General features: G+C 38.0%; 1 protein-coding gene across 1 annotated transcript in view; it reads left to right on the top strand.

Annotated features, from left to right (window-relative positions):
- OTUD3 (OTU deubiquitinase 3) overlaps nt 1–19155 on the top strand; it is a 24714-nt gene extending 5559 nt beyond the window's left edge. Inside the window, exons 2-8 of the mRNA XM_012656927.1 lie at nt 2655–2803; nt 7150–7262; nt 10523–10645; nt 15065–15196; nt 15682–15778; nt 16959–17143; nt 18134–19155. Of these exons, the coding sequence (XP_012512381.1) occupies nt 2655–2803; nt 7150–7262; nt 10523–10645; nt 15065–15196; nt 15682–15778; nt 16959–17143; nt 18134–18310 (976 nt within the window). The 3' untranslated portion in view covers nt 18311–19155. The remainder of the gene's footprint in view (nt 1–2654; nt 2804–7149; nt 7263–10522; nt 10646–15064; nt 15197–15681; nt 15779–16958; nt 17144–18133) is intronic.
- The last annotated feature ends 1401 nt before the right edge of the window (nt 19156–20556 follow it).

Here is a 20556-nt window from a genome sequence, read left to right as displayed (position 1 = left end):
ATCTCATCTGAATATGTCTCTTTTAAAATGCAGTAATCAGAATGGTACCCAGTACCCTAGCTATGGTCTGACCTCAAAGAATAGAACAAAACCTTCCTCTCTTTTTTCTGCACATTTACTGTTACTGTAGCCTGAGAATCCATTAGTTTTTTGGTACCTGTATTGTCCCTGTTGTCTAATACTAAATTATTGAGCATCCAAAACATTTACGTGCTGCTTATGTAATTGGTTGTTTTTGTGAACTCACATGCAAGCTCTTACATACATCCCTATATTACAGTGGTTCTCAAGCAGGGATGATTTTGCTCCCCAGGGGACATTTGGCAATGTCTGGAGACATTTTTGGTTGTCATAACGGATGGGGAGGCAGGTGGTGGTGTGCTACTGACATCTAGTGGGCAGAGGCTAAGGATGCTCCCAAACATCCTATAGTGCACAGGACACAACAAAGAATGATCCTAAAACGTCAATAGTGTGGGGTTGAGAAGCCCTGCTGTACTGTAATGGATGAGGGTGTGGACTCGGGGAAACAGCCTGGATCTCCTAGAGGGCCTTTGGGCAAAGCAATGGTGCTTTGTTCTCCTGAGTATCTTGAGTGCTCTTGCCGGGCTTCCTAAGGGAACTTCCCCAGGTCACTGTAGTGTTCCTTCATGTTTCTTGTGTCACTATCTTATAACCCTGTCAGAAAAGGAAGTGATTTCAGTCTGTCTTGACTTGCTTTTAGTGAGCTCAAAGAAAGTTCGATAAATATAGAAAAATATTAATATATAGAAATAAATTTAATAGTTACTCCTACTTCTACTATCTAGAGGTAACTACGCCTAACACTTTGGTGTTGACATTTGAGTGAGAGTGCAGCCTAGGGCCAGGTTGCCTGGGATTGAATCCTGGGCGCACAACCTACTAGTTTTATGAGCTCTATTTCGTAGAGTTGTGAGGACTAAACACATCTAATACATCTAAAGGGTTCAGAACAGTCCCTGGCACATTGTAAGAGCTATTCGAGTGATTGTTTCAGTGTTTTTTCTTTGCATGTGTGTATGTGTTTCTATGTCTGTGTATGTATATGGTGTACAGATGAACATGGTTGAGTTTATGCAGTGTATACAGTTTTATACCGACTCTTTTAGCTTTATATGGAGAACATTTACCCATGTTATTAAAAGTTCTCAGCAAACATGTTACTCTGTAGAATACTATGAATTTTGGTACATTAAATGTAAAATAACTAAATAACATAATTTTGTGGTAGATCGTACCACCTTTTAAACTAGATTCAAGGGTAGATTGGTGGTGGCAGATACTAAAGGTTTAAGAGAAGTTTGAGAGAAAAGCTTAAAATTGAAAATGTTTTATCCATTAGCTTACTTTTCCCCCATGGTTGAAAAAAAGACTTTCATTGTCAGATTTTAGCAAAAGACACCTCAGTCTAGCCTATAGAACTCTGTATCCTATTCCCTTCTAGAATCTTGTCTTGGGGTTGATGCAAACCTTCTTGGTTTCTTATCTGTAGAATCTTTCTTGTTTAAATTCTCCTTTCCTCTGCAAAAAAAAAAAAAAAAAGTGTAAGTCTTTATACATTAGAAGAGATTCCTGCCTCTCTATAGCTTTCTATTGAAAACTTTTTTGAGTTGGAAAACAAAAACCCTTTTTCTCTTACACATTTAGATCTGAAATCTTTCTGAAAGTAATGAGTTTTTATTTTGGAATTAGAGTATCATAGTTTTTCATTTGGAAGAGTAAACAGTTTGGTGTGAAACCGTGCAACTGTTTGGCTTCAGAATGGTTTATTTCCTTAGTTTTAAAGATACCAGATTGTGTTTATCTTGGTTCAGTCTCTGTGTATCTGTGCTTCTGTGTTCGTGATATAGTTTGGAATTTTAGAAGCCTTTGAGGGGTTTGAAAGTGAAGATAACTCTTGTAGTTTATTACCAGCATTTTAATTTTAGAAAAACAAAACATATTTAAAGTTTTTATTTGGCAGGAAGAACAATGGCACTGTTGCTCTCTGGGTGGCAGGTGAGGAGGCAAGGGGGAAGTGTCTTTCCAGAGTACAACAGTTTGCTGTCCAAGTACTTTCCTTCTCATAGCTTTCTTTCCCCACCATATTTTTAGGATTCAAACACGATGTTGAGTTCAGTTGTTTGTATTGGGAGGTTGACAAATTGCTATCTTTTGGGTACTCTCTCTTAAATGAATGATTAACTTAGCTGGGTAGCTGTAGTGAAACTTGTTTCAGGAAAAAGGCAGTAGATAGAACATCATTTTAGAAGGGGATCTGGGAATCATAGGCATTAAGTGTGGAATGGCCTGTAAGGGCTGGACCTTGTACTCAGGTGGTTAGTGTGTCACCAGCTCAAATTGTTGAAGCAGCTGAGGCCCAGGGAAATTGAAAGACTTTTGTGAGTCTTGTGAGGCTGACTCACGAGAGTAAGTGGGGAGTAGAATCCTTGCTTGTTGCCTCTCAAGAAGGTAATGTGGTTTAATAGTGCTCTGTTCCCAGGATCTTGGAAGAATCTTGGACTGTTAAGAGTTGAGGCTTTACCTCTTCGGTGCATGAAAGATTTCCATGAATTGCCTGGCATGAGCATCATTGTTTTAGATGAACTAAGTTCATTTTTGAAAGGTCTTGACCAACATTTTTGTTTTGATAGCAATTGCTTGTTCAGAGCTCTTGGTGATCAGCTGGAGGGACACTCACGACGTCATCTCAAGCACCGACAGGAGACAGTGGACTACATGATAAAGCAGCGGGAAGATTTTGAACCCTTTGTAGAAGATGACATTCCTTTTGAGAAGCATGGTAGGTTCACCGTGGGACACTGGATCCTTCAGGAGTAATACATTGGGTAATTAAGTCCATTGGCATCCTCCACCTCCCGGCCAGGGATATGGTTATATAAATTACGGCTTTCATTTATTCCACAAATATTTATTTGCCTACTCTGTCATCAGTGGCATGTTAGGCAGCTGGGAATCAGTCAGGTTAGCTGTATATGCCCTTAATAAAAATGATGATGTAAATTGTCCTGGAAAGCTGTTTGTGACTTCTTATTCAGTGGAGTGAGAAAAGCAGGCTATAAAGTAGTGTGTGTAGGTATATAAATTGATCCCATTTTTTAAAAGGTGTACACAGAGACAGTCTGGAAAGATACTAACATTTTATATTTGTTAATTCTTAGCTTCACTTATTTTTCAGAAATCACTCACTCTCTTTAAATTTTATAAAAGGGAGACAATAATAGCATCTATCTCATAGGGTTTTTTTGTGAAGATTAAATTAGATAACTAAAATAAGCTCTTAGCATTAGCCATCTGGGGATGGTGGGACTATGGTATTTTAAATTATCTTCTGTAGATTTTTCTGATTTTTCAATGATGTATTACTTTTATAGTGGGAGAAACTGATAAAATCATGTTAATTTTTCACCGCAACCCCAAACACAACATGTTTTTTTGAGGCAAGTCAATTAGGGATTTTAATTGATTCTAATTTAATAGTTACAAATCTAATAAGAAAATACAAATGAGCTTTTTTTTGGTTTGTTTTTGGAGGGAGGAGATAGGGTCTCGCTCTGTTGCTCAGGATAGAATGCAGTGGCATCATTATAGCTCACTGCAACCTCAAACTCCTGGGATCAAGTAATCCTCCTGCCTCAGCCTCCCAAGTAGCTGGGACATGTGAGCTTTTAAACTTTAATTTCAGCAGATATTTACTGATTATCTGCTATACTAAGTGCTGATATATTTACGTTTTACAAGTAGCATTTTCATCACAGGGCTCAGTCTTTTTTGTCTCTTATCAGGAAAGAGAGAAGTATTCCTGTGTTTTAGAGAGCTAACTCTGGAGGCCATGTTGAGAGTGACTGAGAATGGAGACAGTTAGAAGGCTCTCCACATTGGCCAGATGAGAGTAGCGGAGGGTCTCCATCAAGGCAACTACTGAGGATAATGGGTAGGGCCCAAAACAAGCCACGGTTTGGCAGTATAATTGACAGAACTCATTGGAGGTGAAGAGGGTAGAGAGAGGAGACGAGGGTGATTCTGCATTTTCTGCTTGGGTAACGCCTAGGCAGCTGTACTGTTAGCAAGACAGAGGGCAGCAGGAAGAGGGCGTTTGAGAGGGAAGCTATTGGTGACCCCAAAGCCTTTCCCATTCCTCACTAGGAAAGAACCCATCGTTAGGCACCACACACACAGCAGCAAAACTTGCAATATGTGGTTTATGCCAATCTCTGAGTTCTGATGGTGCCTCTTCCCGGGATCACTTTTTGTCTAGTTTGTGATGTGAAATTCTGCTTCGAACATCATCAGTGAAGGTCGTGTGGTGGATTTGAGCGTGTGGCAGGACAGTTAACCCCAACCTTCATTTGCCAATGTGATGGTCACTTTAGATGGATCGTGGAAAGGTGTCTTGGAATGTCATTATGCATGCCCGATGGTTGGTGCTATGTAAGAATTTGAGCATCAAAGAAATGAAAAGTGGCTTTGACTGCCAGAGCAGAAATGAAAAGAAACCTGGAAGTCTGTACATTCTCCTTGTGTGTTGCTTGAAGGGTTGACTTACTGCATTTATCACTCTTAAATGGTAATCATTTAAGACTTAAGTTATAGTTACCTGTTTTTAATGTCCATCTACTTTGTTACACTGTGCGATCTTGAGGGCAGGGACTGTGTCTTTGTTTCCTAATGTGGCAGTGCCTAGTATCTGGTAGCCATTCGTAAACTATTTGTTGAATGAATAAATGAGTGATTCATTAAACTGTTGAGGACCTGGTACCCTTTTTGCATCTGGGTGTATCTTTAGGATTATTCCTTTTCTTTAGATTGTGGTTTCAGAGAATGAGCAACATCTTTTCTCCCAGCTATAAAAATATCCAGATCAAAAAACGAGTATTCCTAACGTTTCCTCTCCCTGGCTCCTCATACCCATTCATTACCCATTCTTGTCACTTCTACCTTGATAGTTTTTGTGTGCCACTGCCTCATAAAATCAGGCCTCTGTGGCCATTTGCCTATATTTCCTCAATACTGTTTGGACTGGTATCTTATCTCTTGACCGCTTCAGTCTGTTTTCCATGTTGCAGCCCGAGTGGTGATTTAAGTGTATTTTTCCTCTATCTAAAACCTGTCAGTGGCTCCCCATTGATCTCAGGGTAGAGTCCAAACTTTTTAGCCCTTCATAATCTGTGGTTTTCTTACTTCTCTATCCTCGTCTCTTACCATTTTTTCCCCACATTTTCTCATCCCCCACCCCCAGCCTCAGCCTTCTCAGGTCCCACCGTACTAGAGTCCACAGTCTCTCACCTCTGCTTGGAGCATCATTCATTTCTCCCATGTCTGACTCCTCCTTGTCCTTTGGGTATCAGCTCAGTTGTCTCAGCTGAGAAGCTTATCTGATACACCTCACCTCCCCTTCCCCACTGCCACACTGGCCTTTGTTCCCGACCTGGAGTTAGCCAAACTGCAAGGTTTGAGGGCACAGTCCTTGCAAGACTCCCGTCACTTCTGACACCACCTACAAGTTTGGGGTTTCCCAAAACCATCCTTACAGAATTCACTGACAGCTGTCATACGTAACAGTTATGGTTTATTACAGTGAAAGAATACAGATGGTTAGTAGCCAAAGGAAGAGATTCACAGGGCAGTTGGGAAAGGGTACAAACACAAAGCTTCACTTGTCCTCAGGGCATATTACCCTCCCAGCACCTGTGTATGACAGTACATACCGGGTATTGTCAACCAGGCAAGCTCACCCCAACTTTGGTGTACACAGGTTTTTTTGTATTTTTTTGGTTTTTTTTTTTTCTTTGCTTATTGACTTAAACTGCTTGTCTAAGTGGTTGAACTCCCCACCCTCCCACCTGGCCACAACAATATCAGGTGCCTCATATCAGATGTGATTCATCACGAAAGAGACTCCTATCACCTTTGGAAATTCCAAAGGTTTCAAAGTTAACTCCGAGGAGCCTGGGATAAAGGTATTTGGGCAAGGCCAAATTCTTTACTACGCATGCCCTCCTGGAAGTGCTTTTTATGCATCATTAGTGTCTGTCTACTTGTTTGCCCCAGACTGATGAGTGGCCAAGAGCCAGGGCCTTGGAGTTGGGCTGCCTGGGTGAAAGCGCCACTGTGTACTGGCTCTGTGACCTTGGGCACAGTTATTAACTATTCTGCACCTCAGTTTCCTCATCTGTAAAATGACATGCATAATAATACTTCTTTTATTTACAGATTAATAGTAAAAATCTGTGAGCAGTGATTTGACCAGTGCTTGACACATAATAAGCATTCATTAATGCAAGCTATTATGATTACTGTGTTTATTGTTATATTTCAGCGTCTTTTATAGAGGTAGACATGTAGGAGGTAATCAGTAAATATTTACTCATATTTTTTATTTATTTATTTATCTTTTTAATATTTACTTATTTTTTTATTTTGTTTTTGTTTTTGAGGTTTTATGACTTCATTTGACGTTATTTGATGATCAGTGGTTAGTTCTCATCCACATTGACTGACTGTAGATTTTTGGAAGTGGTAACGGGTATATAGGTAACCAAAAGTATAGAGCTTGTTTGGAGAATCTTCATCCTCATTACATTTTCTGGACAACCACACGTGGATACGGTATGGGACATTCCTTATTCCTCTGGCCCAGGCAGCTTTGTTGAGCCTGGTATCAATGCGTATGTCAGGAGTCCCCATCTCCTTCATGACAAATTTCTGGATCTCTTTGAGTGTCTGAGGGAAACACTTCTTGAAGCCCACTCCATGGATGTGCTTGTGAATGTTGAGGTGTATTCTTGTGTCACCACCTTGTTGACAGCAGAATGGTCCTTCTTGTCATCCTTCTTTGTGGGAGCCCCATTCTGCTGGGGCCAAGTTGGAAAGGAAGAGTGTGAGGGATTGTAGTAAATATTTATTGAAGGAGTAAAAATAAATGGATCCTTGCTTTATGAATGATTAGTGTCCTGAGTAGCAGTCTGTGAATTGTTCAACCAGCTAAATTCCTAGACTGTGACAAAGCTAATGGACTTTTCAGATACACATTCTTATTTTTCGTTATTTGGAACTAAATACCAAAGTATGTTTCATTTGGATTTTTCCATCGTAAAGATTTAATTTTTCTTTCCTATTTCCATGCAGTGGCCAGTTTGGCAAAGCCTGGTACTTTTGCTGGCAATGATGCAATTGTAGCCTTTGCAAGAAATCATCAATTGAATGTGGTGATTCATCAGCTTAATGCCCCTTTGTGGCAGGTAGGTCACCTATTCAAGAATTTATCTTAATCTCTTATTTATAAATTAGCTTTGGGGATATTCTAAGACGGTGGCACTTGACTGGTGACATGGAACTACACAGAATAACTTGGACTGTGAACCTAGCCAAAGATAGGAATCTTGCGGTAGCTTGGAATTAATCCCTGTGCTATGTTCAGATGGAGTCTGGAGTATAATTTAGAAATCTTGTAAAATGTTATAAATATATTCAACAGATGTGGAAATACTTTAGATAATTCCATAAAATATGTAAGTGAGAATTTAAAGGATCGTACGTACGCATTGGAGTTTTGGAGTATGCCCATTCCCTTGTGTGTTTTTGTGCTGCTTAGGTGGAGGGAAACGGCAAATTTATAATCATTGCTAAAATATGTATTCTGAACAACAAAATTTATCTCATGGCCTAGGATAGCAAACTTCCTGTGCTCTGCTCAGCTTATACATAACGGTTCCATGGTTTTTGTACAGCAAATAAGATTGTACAACAAATGTTAAGTTTGTGCTGTGAAGTGGCAGAATACATTGTTAAGCCATTTAGATTTTTACTTTTTTTCCTGGGGTGAAGTAGATGTCCATTCAACTCTTTTAACCTTTCTGTTAATCCCTCCTTGCCCCACTCCATTAACTTATTTATTTATTTTTTTTGGAAACAGATTGGCACACCAATCTAACTTTTTTCTAATTAAAAAGTTAAAATGTGTTAATTGTAGAAAAACTTGAAAATTCAAAAAGGCCATAAAGGCAAATAAAATAAATAAAATCACCCAGCATCACACTACCCAAAGATTATTGCTGTTACTGTTATACCGTGTATCCCTGTCATTCGCACACACACTTAGCTATAAAAACATACATAACTTGAAAGGTACAAATCTACATATATATACACACACTTACGTGTTCGTGTGTATTATTATTATCGTAAAGGTAACAATGTGCTTTTTTTCATATGCCACCTGTATATACTCCTTTGTAAATTGCTTAGTCATAGCCTTTGCTTATTAAAAAAAAATCAAATTTATAGAGATGTAATTTACATATAGCAAAAGTCACCCTTTTGAAAGGTATATAGATCTGTGTATTTTGACAAACACGGTCTTGTAATCACCACTGCTACAGACTAGTGCACTTTTGCAAAAGTTACCTCCCTGTCCTTTGTAGTCACTAGTACCCTGCTCCTATTCCCAGCCTCTTGTAACCACTCTCTGATTTGTCTCTTATAATTTTGCCTTTCCAGAATGTCATATAAATGGAAGGGTACATCCTTTTGTGTCTTGCACAATATCCTTTTAACAAAATTATGCTACAACAAAATTAATTAGATACTCGATGGGTTGGCAAGGAATTTTACTTTACAGGGATATAATGAGCAGGGGTGAAACAGGATCTCTGCGTGTTCTTTAGGGCAGTGTTGCCCGATGTACCAACACCAGGTAGAGCTATTATGTTTTTAGTAGGGCTCTCTCTTTCTAAGGGTGATCTTCAAGCCAAGAATATGGATATCCCTTTATTTAAATTTTTTTAGTCATTAAACATATATTGTGTAGCAGAAGTTATCCAAATCATTTGATGATAGAGGATAATGACCCTAATCTTAAAGGAAAATACTCAGTGCCAACTCAGTAACCAGAGCTTGCCTTTTTCTCCATTGACGACTTTTTTAAAGTTTCTTAATTACCTAGGTAGTTGTGGAAGATAATTCTGCATAATTAGAATTTTTTTCCTTTTTATTATTGTAGCGTTATCTTTCATAAATTGCTAAACATTAAAAATATATACTTTTAAGATATATTTTATTTCCATTGGATCTCCCCCATGTCTCCCTACCCCAATGAAGCTTTTTATAAAATTTAAGAACTGAAACTGCATTGGTTACTATTGTCATGTGTAAGAGCTCTTGCATGAATAGTCTTATGCCAACAACATAGAGATACTGAAACCTAATTTTTTTCTGGTTACAAATAGTATATGTGCTCCTGTGAACAATATAGATGTGTGTAACTTTTTAAAGTGAAAGTCCTCTGTAATCTGCCCGTGAAAATCACAGTTAACAGTGACTATTCTTCCTGTTTTTTTTTTCCTATTCATAACGTATGTATCATATTATTACTGTGTATGTAAGTGTTTTAGGGATTGTGTCATTCAAAGAGTCTAATAAACTGTTTCCTTCCTGGTATTCTTCCTGGGAGACAAATCATGCTATCTCTGTTTTGTGTATGTCCAAACCAGACTCCCTGCACTTTAAGACCAAGGTGTTCTACTGGAGAAACTTCCCCATTTCTGAGATCTGGTCCTGTGTGGTTCCTGTTTGTTCCATGATTTTTGCTGTGTTTTTAAGCCACGGATGCTGTTTAAATTAATGGTAGTTAGTATGTTACTACCTGTGACGTTCAGTAAAAACAGGTGCTGAAGTTTTGGAGTTTTAACAAAGGGGCAGTTACTGGGCTTTCTAAGGGACAGAGTCAGAATAAGAGTTTCTGTGGAGGTGGTGGTTTTTTGAGGGTGTGCCCAGACCTTAGTGCATAACTCTAGGGAGCCCCTTTGTACTGTGCTCCAGGTGTGCTGTTCATGTAGAATGCCTTGTGAATGGTGCCTCCAGGGTTGTGCAATGTGGCAATACTGCTTTGCTCTGCATAATTTTGTTTTGAAGTTGATGTGAGAGATTTGGGTTTGTTGTTGACAACGTTTCTCACATATGTGGTTGATGGAAAAATGCTGTTTTTGTTTTAAGATGGGTGGATTTACCGTGAGGCTACTATAGTGTAGGAGTCAGGCCCCTCATCTGTATGGCTCCTTTTTGAGGTCTTGGGAGAGGTTCTAGCAATTTTATATTTGTAATTTTCTATTCTTTTTCTCAAAGAGGGCCCCCAAATTGTTTGGACTTCAAGCTCAGCAAATCTGGGTCTCCTCTTGACCTGTGCATTTGAGGGGCTAAGAGGTACTAAAGCTCCTGAAACGTAAGCTTAGTGAACTTCATTGTAAATCCGCTCCTGGGTTTAGAATTTGTTTTCATGTAGATTTATTTCAGTGTAGTTACATATTAAATAAGCACACTGAAACATACAAGAGTGGGAAGGAGGTAACTCAGAAATGCTTATGACACATCCCAGTCATATTCCCAGTTAGTGTCTGTATAGAGCCTGTCACCTGGGCTTCCTGGACAGTGCAAGCAGGCATTTCTCTCCAGAAGTTGATGTTGTCCAAATCCTCACTGGCATCTCCCCTCCTCTTGTCTACAGATTCGGGGTACAGATAAAAGCAACGTGAGAGAGTTACACATCGCGTATAGGTACGGAGAGCACTATGACAGTGTTCGGAGGATCAATGACAACTCAGAAGCACCTGCACATCTCCAGACGGATGTGAGTGAGACCTCGTTTTTTTTGTGTCTTCTCAGCCCTACAGGAAACAGTTCGAGAACTGTTTGCTGTGAAACTAAAAAACAGTGATTTTTTTTTTTAATGGAAAGTTGACTTTAAGAATCTGTGGGCTTGATTTTTAAAATATTTTTTATTTTTTAGTTCAGGTGAGAGTGAAGATGAAATTGCCTGTCATTCTTTTTCTTTTCCTAATAGCTTCCATGCTTCTCTGAAATCTGAAAACTGTAGAAAAAGTACGGGAGAAAATAAAAAATACACAGAATTGGCTACCTGGATGCAAATTTTGCTACTGTTTTGGTAGATTTCCTTTCAGTCATTTAATGCATTAAGAAATGGTTGAGACTATATTATTTATATAGCTTTGGTTCCTACTTTTTTCAGTTAACATTATTTATTGCATAAGCCTTTTCTCATGTTTTTACACACTTTCTGAAGCCATCATTTTTAAAACAATTTTATTTCTCGAGTAGGTCATATTTGTCCATGGATTAGAATTCAAAATATATAACAGGATATATAGCGAAAGTCACTCTGCTACTCTTGTGCTTTAGTCACAGTGTTCTTCCTGGATGCAACCAGTGGTATCAGTATATCGTGAAATCTAGAGATAACTTTACATATCAAACAAATATGTGTGTGTGTGCATGTATTCTACTTTTGCCATTTTTACACTCTCCCCACTCCCAGTTGTAACATCCTGCACATCCTATGGATACATCCTGCTCTGTGCTTTTTAAATTTAACATGTTTTGGAGTTTAATTCAGAGAGTACGTAAGGAACTTCCTGTATCTTTTTTTAAAGACTGTGTAGTATTCTGTTGTATGGATGCATTATATAACATTGTTGGCCAGTCCCTTATTGATAGACTTTTAGATGGCTTTCAAACTTTGCTGTTGCAACAATGTGCAGTGCCTTACGTACACCTCATTTCACACATGTGGGAGTGTATCTGCAGGATAGTTCCTGGAAGATCCTTGTTGCATCACAGGATTTTGGTAGGTATTGCCAAATTACTTTCTATCAGGGTTTTACCAGTTTATACTCCCACTTGTAATGCATGGCTCTTTTCTATACCTTTGCCAACACAGTGTTATCATATTTTTAAAATGTTTTTTATTGTTAGGGAAAAAATTGTTTTCTTAATCTAGTTTTAATTTGGATTTCTCTTATTAGTCAGTCTTTGTGTCTTTTCCTGTGTTTAAGACCTCTTTGTATTTCCTTTTTTGTGAACTGTATTCATCTTCATTTTTTTCCTATTATGTTATCTTAATGATTTTTAGAAGCTTTTTATGCGTTAGGGAAATTAGGCTCTGTGTGTGATATGAGTTGTAAATATTTTTTTTACACTCCGTCATTTGCCTTTTCTTTCTCCTGTGGTCTTTGCTATGAAAGAATTTTAGATTTTATGTGGTTAAATTTGTTAATATTTTCTTATATTCCTTTGGATTTTAGGTTATAACTAGGAAAGTCTTTTCCATTCTGAGACTAAAAATAATTCTTCCATAGTTTATTTTAGTACTTTCATAGTTTCATTTTTTAAAAAGCTAAATCTTGGTTCCGTTTGGAATTCATATTCATATAAGGGTGTGAGCATATGGATCCAACTTTTTATTTTCCTTGTGGCTACGTAGTTGTATCCAGACCATTTATTTACTATACATCTTTTCTCCCCTAATTTAAAATGTCACTTTCTTTTACCGTATACTAAATTCCTGTATGTGTTTGAGTCTATTTCTTGACATTTGGCTCTGTTCCACTGATCTCTCTGTTCACATGTTGATGCCTCATAGTTTTAATTAGTAAGGGTATGTTTTAAAATCTGGTAGAATTTTTCACTCAATTTTCTTTTTTAGAATTTCCTATATATTCTTGCTTTTATAAGAGAAATATGGATGTTAGAATCAGTATGTCCAGTTAAAAAGAAGTCCTGTTCAGTTTTTAAAAATTAGGATCTCATTAAGTTAATAATTTAAGGAAAAATTGACATCTTTTTGATGTTGAGTCTTCTTAGCCAAGAACCTGGTAAGCTTTTTTATTTGTTTAATTGACTTTTTTTTAATCTAGAGGAGCATTTTCTTCATATATATCTTCCTCATTTTTTGTTGAGTTTATTCTTACGCATTTTGTGTTTTTTGTTCCTATTGTAAGGAAAGGATCTTTTTTTCTTTATCTTTTCAGCTGATTATCACTTGTATATGAGAACTGTTAACAAAATGTTAATTACATACCCAGATATCCTACAGCACTCTTTTTTTTTAAATCAAGGTAAAATTCACGTAACATAAAATGAACCACTTTAAAGTTTACAATTTAGTGACATTCCGTACACCAGTGTTATGCAGTCACTTTTCCGTCTAGTTCCAAAATATTTTCATCATCTCCAAAGAAAAAACCCTGTGCCCATTAAGCAGTCCCTCCTTTTTCCCTTTCACCCACAGTAACTACCAATGTGCCTTCTATCTCTATGAATTTACCTATTCTGGATATTTTATGTTAATGAAATCATACAGTATATGACCTTTTCTGTCTGACTTCTTTCACCTAACATACTGTTTTCAAGAGCCATCCATGTTATGGCATGTATCAGTACTTCCTTCTTTTTTATGGCTGAATACTATTCCATTACGTGGATATATCGCATTTGTTTATCTGTTTATCCATTTATCTGTTGATGGGCGTTTGGGTTGTTCCCACCTTTTGGCTATTGAGAATAGTGCTGCTATGAGTATGTGTGTACAATATTTGTTTGAGTACCTGTTTTCAATCTTTTGGGATATACCTAGGAGTAGAATTGCTGAGTTATATGGTAATTCTAAATTGAACTTTTTGAGAAACTGCCAAATTGTTATCCACAGTGGCCACACTGTTTTACATTGCTGCTAGCAATACATGAAAGCTCCACTTTCTCCACATCTCTCCAACACTTGTTATTTATTTATTTTTATGGTCATCCTACTTAGTGTCTTATGGTTTTGATTTGCATTTTGTTAATGACTAATGACATTGAACATCTTTTCATTTGCCTTTTGGCCATTTGTGTATCTTTGGAGAAATGTCTGTTCAAGTCTTTTGCCTATTTCTAAATTGGGTTTCATCTTTCTGTTTTTGAATGGTAAGAGTTCGTTGCATATTGTGGATACTAGATTCTTATCAAATATATAATTTGCTGGAATTCTTTTTTCGTCAATTCTCATGGTTTTCTTCAGGTATAGATTATATCATCTACTGATAGTGATTACTTGATTACTTTTTTTCTTGTTAATTTTATGCTTCTAATTTCTTTATTTTGGCTCATTACATTGGCTGTTTCCAATGTTAAATAATAATGGTGGTACTGAAAATTCTTATTGTGTTCCTTAGTTCAATGGGAATGAAGACATCATTCTGTGGATTTACAGTAGTTATTTAACCATACCCCTACTATACAGCCTTTTTAGGTTGTTTCCAGTTATTCATCACCATAGGTAACAGTGTTGTAAGCACTTTTACTTAAATCTTTTCTATATCTGACATTATTTCCTTTGGCTGAATTTTAAAGCTGTGAAACTACTGGGTCAAAGACTTGATACTCTTGCCACAAATTGTTAGGGTATAATTTTATAATAGATTGCTTTGTATAAACATTCTAAGGACTATGCTGCACATTGCTGGACATCACTGTACTTCTACCTGCAAAATAGAAATGCCTGTTGACCTATCTCCCTACATTAATGGGAAGCAGAAAGAGAAGGTGGTTGAGCAGCCCCACAGAGGGATGATTTTAGCTTTCCTGATTTAAGCTCATATTGTAAAGGCCTCATGAACTCCAAGTGAACTGCTCTTTGTGGCTTCAGAGTTTGGGTTGACAGGCTCCCCCTGAGTGTGGTGGTATGCCTTTGAGGTTAGATGAGTCATGCTCACCTGTGGCTGTCTAGCTGGGATGGGAGCTTCCTACCTCAGAGCTCACTGACACTCAAATAAGGCCTGGGAACCAGATGAAAGTTGTATGTATATTTCTTCAAGATAATCATTGTTCTGCAAAACCTCATCAGGTGCAAGTATAGAGGATCATCTTCTGTTGTTAAGCCCACAGCTCTGGAGGTCAGCTGAGACAAATGTGTGCTGTCAGAATTAGCAGTTGTCAAAATTTTGGTATCTAGAAACCGTAGGAGCTCTAACGTCATTCTTACTGAGCAGTTCATCCTGTTTTTTGGGCCTTTCTTTTTAATTCTTCTATTGTCACTTAAATGTCAATGCATGGATAAAATTTAGCTTAGTCATTGCTAGTCTCTTAAGATTGTTTCTAGAATCTTTTCCCCTATATATTTGAATATTTTGAGATTAGAGTGTCGTCTTATGTTAAAGATTCTCAACATGGTTTTCTAGAGTTCTGTGATTATTAGTCTTTATGTTTCCTTTAGTTTCAGATACTTCATCAAGATGAATCAAATAAAAGAGAAAAGATTAAGACAAGGGGAATCGATTTTGAAGATGACCTGAGAGATGAAGTAGAAGATGCCGTCCAGAAAGTTTGTAATGCAACTGGATGTTCAGTTAGTATTTCTGTCCTGCAGTAATGACTTAGAAGCAAGCGCTGCTGTGCCTCGTTTACCTGCTAGTTGTGTGGCACCACTCTAGTGTGCCAGCACCTGGTGGGCCAAAATGGGCCCATGGGATTTGTAGTTTGATTAGGTTATGTGATAGGGCTTAATGAGAGCTGTTTATTCATTTCCCTTTTGTTTGCTAGACTTTACCCAAGACTGCTCTAAATCCTAAGGAAATATGTGGACTTAATTTTTTCTGACTAGTGTTTGCAGTAGCACAAGTGCAGTTTTATAAAGGGAATTCATTTATAAAAACACTTTAAATGGTTATTTCAGGTGACCAACCTTATTGAAAATTGACATTTTCTAGATTGAAAATGTCCTGAAACTTTGTGTCAGTTCTCATTAATCTTTGTGTTTATCAGACTGTTGAAGTAGAGCTAGGTAGAGAAGTATACCCAGAGTCTTGAAGTTTTTCTTTGTTTCTTGGATAGGATTTTAATTTAATAGTCCAGAACCTGGAAGCTGAAAACTATAATATTGAATCTGCAATAATTGCCATGCTTCAGATGAACCAGGGAAAAAGAAATAGTAAGTTCATGACTGATATTTATAAGCCTTTGAAATGATCGTGTTGATTTTCCTAATACTTATTTTTAATCAAGTCCCAGGTAGTAATTGTACTGTCATTCATTCAGCAGTTGTTTATTGAGCACCTTCTATATGCAGGCATTTTTTACTAGGTCCTGACCCTGTATCAGGAGTAGAGTTTGGGGGTGGGGGGAATGGTAGAGATAGGTACACTGGCGCAATGGGGTGGGGGTGCCACATGCTAGAGGCACTTGAGGAGGCCACCTAACCCAGACTTGGAGGGATGGAGAGTGTCAGGGAAGAATTATTGTTTTAGAAAGGAGATCCCCTTAGAATACCAAAATGATAACTGAAATAAAATGGAGAGAGAAATACCTTATTTTTCTGATGGAAATATATAGAGTTTTATTTAACTGGTGATAATTCAGAGTATTTTTTTTACTTGAATTGAGTTTAATTTTGTGACTCAGAGGAAGAAAAAAAGGAGATAACATGTTATTAATTTCTCAAGTCATTTATTTTAAATGATATCAATAAATACTTACTGCAGATATTATTTGCCAGATGCTGTTCCTAGCATCATAGTTCTTTCTTCATGTGATTGGGTGTTTTATTGTCTACTACATGTTTTCTGTGCTTTCTTTAAAAGCTATGGATAACTTGGTCTTTGTGACTTCAAACAGCACCCTCCAGTGATCTGTGCTGTTCAGTGTGGTGTGTACTTGACATATGTATAATGAGACTGGGGAGCCACATTTTAAATTTTATTTAATTTTAATTAATTTAAATGTAAATAGCCACAAGTGGTTGGTGGCTGCTGTATTGGACAGCACAGTGTTAGAGCCTGTTTTCTTTCTGGGTTTGTGTGCAAATAGAAGATTTCCTCTGAAAAATTCCTGTTAAAAATAGTTACTAGAATAAAGCACTCTGCTGGTGGGAAGCTGATCATAAGGCTGGTTAACAGGTTATTTTAAAATTTATCTTCCAAATTTTACCAATCTTTTTTTTCCCTATGTTTCCCACCATATTGACTTGATATTAGGAATTTGTCTCAAGGAAACTTGCTTCCCAGGTGACGGTGATCTAGGGACCCAGGTAATCTTGGTCATTTAACACAATGGTCACATTGTGTAACTCTCTTATTTACTCTAAATTTTAATGAAATATCTTTTTTTGGAAGATGCAGAGGAGAATCTTGAGCCCAGTGGTCGAATGCTGAAGCAATGTGGCCCTTTATGGGAGGAGGGTGGCAGTGGTGCCAGAATCTTTGGAAATCAGGGCTTAAATGAAGACAGGACCGAAAATGATAAGGCGCGGGCCAGCCCTAGTGAAGAATACAAAGCAAATAAGAACCAGCCCCCAAAGGTATGAAGGGTGGGGCCCAGAGGGCGTGTGGTGGGCTGGGGTAATAATTCTGTGGCCATGGTGGGCACCTGAAATTCATTTTAGTGTGTCTTTTTCTTTTGATTAATAAAAGTAGTTATTGTGGAGAATCTGGGGAATGCATAAAGGTATATCAGGATGCAGAACGAAGACCTCATGTGTCCTTTTGGTATACGCACTGACAAGTGGGAGGAAATACACCCTGAGACTGTCCTATGTGTGCAAATGTATAGCCTCCTTTCCCACCTGACATAACTGTATACATGAATTCTTCCCATATTAATCCAAATTTTTATAAATGCCTTCATCTTCTGTGAACACCTTTGTGTATAAATCTTTGGTTTTTGCATTATTTTCTTGGATAGATTCCCAGAAGAGGAAGGAACAAGTTAAGGGACATGGATAGATGAATCTTTTTAAGGCTTCTGGTAAACCATCAAGTGCTTCCCAGAGAGGTTGTACATCTCCCTCCCTGCCCTGCACTCCCACAAGTAGTATGTGACATCCTTCATTTTACTGAATTTGGAATTCATTTTAAAGACTTTAACCAACAAGTTCTGAGCTCAAAATACCACATAATGTAAAAAGCCACCAGCAGAGGCAAAGATACAATAAGCTTCTGAGGATTTTGTTAGAATTACATGGTGCATTAAATTACAAACAGAAAGGTGTCCTCTGGCATATTTGAGTGTTATCTCTTGTTGGACTAGAGTTACTGTTTCTTTAGGTCATTCTGAGTTGGTTTATGAGAAGAATGGAATTGATTTTGTTTGCTAGTTCAGCAAGGGGATATAAATTTAAATGTAAATTCAAGCACTAATGGAAAATAAAGCATTTCTGGTGTCTTAGGCTGGTTTTCTCTGTTCTTGCGGAAAAGCATTCTGTGCCCTTTGCGTCTGTCAGCTGGCACCTTCTAGCAGCAGCAGCCTGAGTCAGCGGTGCCTGGAGACTCACCCCTGTGGTCTCTTTCAGGTCACAAACAAACAGAGGAGAGAGCAGCAGCGGCTGGAGAAGAAGAAACGACAGGAGGAGAGGCACCGTCACAAAGCCCTGGAGAGTAAAAGTGGCCACAGGGACAACAACAGAAGTGAAGCAGATGCGAACACACAGGTCACCTTGGTGAAGACCTTTGCTGCTCTCAACATCTGACTCTCCGGCCTCCTGGGAGTTAAAACAAAAGCAGATGGAAAATGGAGGCTGCGTCCCAGGCTTTCCAGCGAGGCCGTCCTTTCACAATACGAAACACAACCAAGAAAACCCACACATAAGCTCACATACAGACTTAGTTTCCTTCAAGCTGCCTATTTTTTGTTCAATTTTGTCAGTGATGTGTTTTGTTTTATGAAAGTGCAGTGAAGCCATTCATGTTCTGTACTACAAACGTATAAAATACTGAGTTTTAGGGACGGATGAATAGGTCAGGAAAAACCTTTTAAGTGTAGCTTTATTTGCCCTGAAAGTCAGAGTTCAGTGATCCTGGGATCTTTCCTTTAACACTGGGGGTGAATTTTGCTCTAATTGTTCTTGAAATAGTTTAGCGTAATTGTTAGAAATTCAGAATGACAAGCTTCCTTAGTTTCTATTTCATTTTCAAACAGGTATTAACAAATAGGGTAGTTTATAAATGATCTCCAACTCAGGAACGTGTTTAGATTTAATTTTCTTCTAATCCGAATTACTCAGAAAATAATTCAGGAATTGTTTTCCCAGCGTAATATGATATGAGGGTTGTGGCCTGTAGTCAGGATGGAAATTAAAAAACTACATTTCTTTCTTTCCTGATTCTGACGTTATTTCAGATGGGATGCAGGTGCTGTTAGTTCATTTGCACTCAAGCCATATGATAAATGCACCTGACTGTTAATTAGGCCTGGGCCTTTCTGGGAAGTCGATAATGTCTTGTTTTTGGTACTTGTTCCCTGACAATGGGAAAATGGCGTGTTACTGCTTGTGGTGCGGTTCTGGAATTCTGATAGTATGTAGAGCAGGGTCTGTAGTTGTAGAGGGAGACGTTAGGGGCTTCCTGGGGTTTTGCCTAGGAGAAGTCTAAAGAATTATTTGCTTTTATAGGAAGAGAAATCTGGAAGAGTATCTAAGGTTTTTCATGTTCACATTTTAAATGATTGTGTATTTTCTTCTCTGTTATTCTAGAGTTAGAAAGAGAAATAAAGGATCACTTGACCTTATAGGTTGGTAAACTTGCTTGGTATTGTGGAAATGAAATCTCGTAAAATGCCACATTTATTTCATTTTGTTTAAGCCCTGTTTGTTATTTTGATATTGGCAAAACTCTCCAGCATCTGCTGGAAGTTGTCAGTGGTTTAGGTTGGACCAGCAAGGAGGAGAACATACTTTGGTTAAGGTCTTTGAATGACTCTACAATTCTGAAATAGATTTGGACAGAGGAGAGATGTCATTCCAAAAACTGAATTAGGTGGACGTGAACTGTAAAACTGTAATGTATGAGGTGACCAGTCTTGGGCAGTCTTTGCCTTTTGGGGACCTAATATTTGGGCAGATAATATATGCTGAGTCAAAAGGCAAATTATTAGTTGTCTCCCCTACCCCTCAAATTTCAAAATTATAAAAACTTGGAGGCAAACTGAAAATGTTTTGACATGTGTAGACATATTGGCTGGCAGGCCCTGAATTCATTGAATTGTCCAGTAGGCTGTTTCCTTTCTGCAGTTTTAATGATGATGCCTTTTGATTTTTTGTTTGATTTTGGTGGCCTTCTGTGGATGGAGCATCAGTAGTCTCTTGGAACTGCTCCCAGGACATTGTGGTTTGAGTTTCTTCCTGGGTACAGTACTTTGTAGTATTTAGCAGGTTTTAAAAACCACATATTTTTTTGCTTTGCACATTGTGGAGTCCCGAGTTCGAGGCTCTAGTGCTGTACTCAGTCCAAACAAGTGAAGGACCTTTGTGGCCTTACTCTAAGAAAGTGGGATCCAGTGCTTTACGATTTGTTATTCTCTTGGTTTTCAACTCTGGGCCGATTCCTGACTGGCAGAGCTTTGCTGAATGAACACTTTCCTGTCTGTTTCGTACAGCTTAAGTGCAGAAGGACCAGATCCTGTCAGAAAGATCGAGACCGTGTACCAGAACTTCACATTTAGGAGTCAGAAATAGCTTAAGGGAGACCAGTTGTCAGAAGTAGTAGAATTGCTTTATTTACTTGGTTAATGAAGGTGTCCTTGAGCCCTGTTGGGTTTTAGAAGTTGAGAAAAAGTTAACTAAAGAATATTGGGAACATTGGTTTATAAATTACCTGATTCTGATAATAGCATTTCTGCGGTACAATAGCAGGACTTTTAAAAACTAATCAAATGGCTTTAGTAATTTTCTTCTATTACCATTTCACAGCTTTCCAGCTACAATCGGTCTGGGTTTAG

Source organism: Propithecus coquereli, unplaced genomic scaffold (assembly GCF_000956105.1).
Source record: "Propithecus coquereli isolate 6110/MARCELLA unplaced genomic scaffold, Pcoq_1.0 Scaffold528, whole genome shotgun sequence".
Lineage (NCBI taxonomy): Eukaryota > Metazoa > Chordata > Mammalia > Primates > Indriidae > Propithecus > Propithecus coquereli.
The sequence above is the reverse complement of the archived record's forward strand: the minus strand, read 5'-3'. Positions and strand labels throughout refer to the sequence as shown.